General features: G+C 40.4%; 1 protein-coding gene across 1 annotated transcript; it reads right to left on the minus strand.

Moving 5' to 3' along the window:
* Window positions 1-369: 369 nt before the first annotated feature.
* Window positions 370-991, minus strand: LOC127633401 (hemoglobin subunit beta-like). Its single transcript, XM_052112471.1, has 3 exons — window positions 900-991; window positions 576-798; window positions 370-498 (listed from the first exon to the last, which is right to left on the minus strand). The coding sequence occupies exons 1-3, from the start codon at window positions 989-991 to the stop codon at window positions 370-372; spliced, it is 444 nt and encodes a 147-aa protein (XP_051968431.1).
* Between the last annotated feature and the right edge of the window lie 1,236 nt (window positions 992-2,227).

The following is a 2,227-nucleotide window of genomic DNA, read 5'->3' on the forward strand; positions in this document are numbered from 1 at the left end:
AAAATATAGACCAACTTGTTGATATGCGTAATGTCCAAAATAATTAAATGCTGTTAAAATATTTTTCGGTTCATGGTCTTGTGAGGAAAGGCAGGGCAGGAAGTGGAGATCGTATCAGAGTGAACAAAAACCTCAAACTTCCGCTGCTGCATGCTTGCAAAAACCTTCATGCATGTTACTAAAGCTGTGTTATTGACACTTCTGCAATTATATCATGTTTTAATGAGCGTGGTATCTTGTGCATAAACCCATTGTTGATTTTACATAAAGAGGCAATTTAATGATGAGACAACTCAAGTCAAAATTATCTCAATAATTTATTTTTCATATTTTTCTCATTACAGGACAATCTCATTTACTTTCAGAGAATCAGTAATACTGCTTGGTTAGAGCTGCCACAACAACAAACAGGAACTTCTGCCACGCAGCGTGGACGCTTTGTGTGAACTCAGTCCCCATGCGTGCAGCGACGACCACGGTCAGACAATCAGCTAACAGCTGTAAAAGAAAAGGGGAAAGTTAAGGCACCTCTGAGTTCCAACATGGTAGAATAGCCACTGGTCTGAGACACCTACCTGGAAATTGCCTGGGTCAACGTGCAGTTTTTCGGAGTGAAGCTCGCTGAGAGAAGCGTAGGTCTTCTTGATGTCATCCATGTTCTGGAGAGCTTTCTCCAGTCCTTGGAGCACGACCATTCCGTGCGCTGCGACCATTGGATTAGCCATGATCGCGCTGGCGTTATACAGGTTGCCAAAGCCGCCAAAATACCTCTGAGTCCAGGGGTAGACGATCAAACATCTTGAGATGGTAGAGTAAAGAGAGGAACATTAAACAGAAGGCCTAAACATTAACAACACACAGGTTAAATACACAGCTTGAAAGGCAAAAGACAAAGTTACCTCGCCAAGCTGTCGCGGCCCACTGACTGGTAGTCAAGTTTTGCGAATACACCCTGTATTGCGGCGCGTTCCTCTGCTGTCCACTTCACCATCGTGTCAGTCTTGTGGACTTCAGCACTGGACAGGGCTTTTAAATAGGCCTGTTAGGTCACCGCCCATGTATGTCGGGCAGATGTGTTTGGGCGATAGTCCGAAGCGCACAAAGGGTGGCAGCTGACCGATAAATTGAGACCACGTGAATTAACTTGACATCCATCCTTATAGTAGCAAGCTTTTATATCTTCGGCGGGGTCCGGTTGTATGATGTGCTGTTGATTTATTTAGTGAGGGAGTCTGCAGCTATACGTCGCTGGTAAACTAGTTTATTCGCTTCCATCATAAAGCAATTAAATTAAATACATTTTAATTAAACCTTTTATTTTACATATGCCTGAAAGTAGGCTATGTGCTTTCTGAACACTCCAAAGACACCGTGGAATGTAACAGGCCTAAGAAACTTTGCAATAGTTGACTTATATTTCTAGACTAGGCCGAACAACGCACTTAAGTTATAGAAAAGTAGCCACCAATTGATTGAATGTCTCAGAATGTTCAAGAATAGTCCTTTATTGCACAATAATGGACACAAAATCGTTCTTAGCCTACCTGATGAATGGTATAATTATTATAATTTGTTTAATGTTACATTTACAGTAAAAAAAAGGTCAGAAACTTGTGAATCTGAAACTGTACAAATCTGCTTTTTACTTTATAATATATTTGTTAATCACCGTTGTACAGAAGGGCACATGATGACATGAAGTTCATCAGTAGTGGCTTTTCCAGGACCAATGACCAATAAACATGTAGAGACAGTGCACAGTGTCACTCACACAAACTCTAAACACCATCAGGGTAACACATGTGAGATTGAACTAATGCAGTAAACATGAACTAAACTACAACAAATATAAAACAAAACACCCCAATGTACAGTGAGGAAAATAAGTATTTGAACACCCTGCTATTTTGCAAGTTCTCCCACTTAGAAATCATGGAGGGGTTTGAAATTGTCATCGAAGGTGCATGTCCACTGTGAGAAACATAATCTAAAAAATAAAATCCAGAAATCACAATGTATGATTTTTTAACTATTTATTTGTATGATACAGCTGCAAATAAGTATTTGAACACCTGAGAAAATCAGTGTTAATATTTGGTACAGTAGCCTTTGTTTGCAATTACAGAGGTCAAACGTTTCCTGTAGTTTTTCACCAGGTTTGCACACACTGCAGGAGGGATTTTGGCCCACTCCTCCACACAGATCTTCTCTAGATCAGTCAGGTTTC

The sequence above is a fragment of the Xyrauchen texanus genome, chromosome 40, assembly GCF_025860055.1.
Source record: "Xyrauchen texanus isolate HMW12.3.18 chromosome 40, RBS_HiC_50CHRs, whole genome shotgun sequence".
Lineage (NCBI taxonomy): Eukaryota > Metazoa > Chordata > Actinopteri > Cypriniformes > Catostomidae > Xyrauchen > Xyrauchen texanus.